The following is a 1,826-nucleotide window of genomic DNA, read 5'->3' on the forward strand; positions in this document are numbered from 1 at the left end:
ACATATATATATATATATATATATATATATATATAATAGAATATTTATGTAATAGTTATAATTGTGTGCTAATTTAATAAATGCTTATTTAAATTTTATGATAATATATTTTTTTTTCTTTGATAGATTACGATATTAGGGCTTATGTAACATCACTTCACTTACCTGGATATTACAACAGTAAGAGAAACAAAAAATGATAATAAAATAAAAAGAAACCATTTATATATATCTTCTTCATTATTTTATTTTTAGCTATAGAAATGTCATTTACTGAGGAAACAGAACTTCCTACATTATTTGATCATACTTTGGAATGTAAGACTTAATTTTTTTTAGTTCATTAATTGGCTATTTTTTAAAATATATAATAAATTTTGTTTCCATTTAAGCAATATATATATATATATAATTCTATTATTTTCTGTTGAGTAATTTTTAATTTTTTTTTATTTTGATAGGTATTAAAAAGTGCTATTTAGATGAATCATATGAATATACCTCATTCATAAAAAATACTTCCATAGATAGTAATTTTATGAATGAAGTATCAAAGTGCAATTTGTGTAAAGGAGCATTCTTATATGTTAATTGTAAAATAAATAACATATAAAAAATTAATATAAATAAGTTTTAACATATCTATATTATTCATCAGTATATATATTTATAATATTTATTATTATAATTCTTTTTTTTTTTTCTTTTTTATTAGTAAAATTCGATAATGTTTCTTCCATGTTACAAAAGTTTTACATATATGTAACTCAAGGTCTTAAGCTCCAAAAAGTAACATCATTAGTTAGAACATTAGATATTTATCAAGATTACAGCAATTTTTTATCTCATGATGTTAATTGGTATACATTCTTATTCTTATTTAGAATTACAAGTTTTCAAGGTAATGGGAAAAAATATATACAAAAAGAAAAAAAAAAAAAAAAAAAAAATTTAGATGTACTATGTAAATATGTTTAACGTTATTTTTTGTTTTATGTCTTTATAAATTTTTATTTATCTACTTTTCATTTTTTGCGTAGAAATTGCACAAAAAAATGTGGCTGAATCTTTGTATCTAAATTTGAAAGACGAAGATTCATTTCATAGAAGTGTTACTACATGTTATTGGTTTCCATCACCCATAAAGAAATATTATACATTATATGTTAGAAAACATATCCCAAATAATTTATTGGATGGTAAGTTATAACCTCCTACTATATGTATTCAAGTCATATTATTATTTTTTTTTTTTTTTATATAATAATTTATAAAAAAAATAGTGATATATATACATATATATATATATTTATATTTAATAATTTTTTTTTGTTATTTTAGAATTATTGAAACAAATGCGAAAATCTACAATACAGAAGATGAAAAAATCTATCACGTTTTTAGTACATGTTAATTCATTTTTACAATTAGATTTTTTTCATAACCTTAATGAAGCACCCTTTGGATTACCCCGTGCACATCCTTTATCATTAATTCTTGAACATAAATTTAAAGAATGGATAGATGGTTCCCCTGCAGGTTTTTATTTTTCAAATTATCAAAATCCATATATAAGAAAAGAATTACATAATCGAGTATTAGATCTGAAATTCGAACCACCAAAAATAAATGAATGGAATAAAGTTTTAAAAAGAATAATTGAATCTGCGTATGAAATGTATTTTGAACAAAGGCATGTTAAAAGTTTATTTAAATATCATAATATTTATAATATAAATAATAAAATAATGCTAATGAGAGATGCATATGATATATTTAGAAAGAATGTTGACGATATTTTATTTTTTTGCTGATATAATTAATAT

General features: G+C 20.3%; 1 pseudogene across 1 annotated transcript; it reads left to right on the forward strand.

Annotated features, from left to right (window-relative positions):
* Nucleotides 1-126: 126 nt before the first annotated feature.
* Nucleotides 127-1,826, forward strand: PRSY57_0013400B (cytoadherence linked asexual protein 8; annotated as a pseudogene; the record flags this gene model as incomplete). The annotated part of the gene is given in 7 exon segments: nt 127-180; nt 256-318; nt 462-593; nt 716-901; nt 1,041-1,199; nt 1,342-1,805; nt 1,807-1,826. Coding segments are annotated over 7 exon segments (1,078 nt in total), but the record flags the coding sequence as incomplete, so codon positions are not given.

Source organism: Plasmodium reichenowi (assembly GCF_001601855.1).
Source record: "Plasmodium reichenowi strain SY57 chromosome Unknown, whole genome shotgun sequence".
In the NCBI taxonomy this organism is placed as follows: Eukaryota; Apicomplexa; class Aconoidasida; order Haemosporida; family Plasmodiidae; genus Plasmodium; species Plasmodium reichenowi.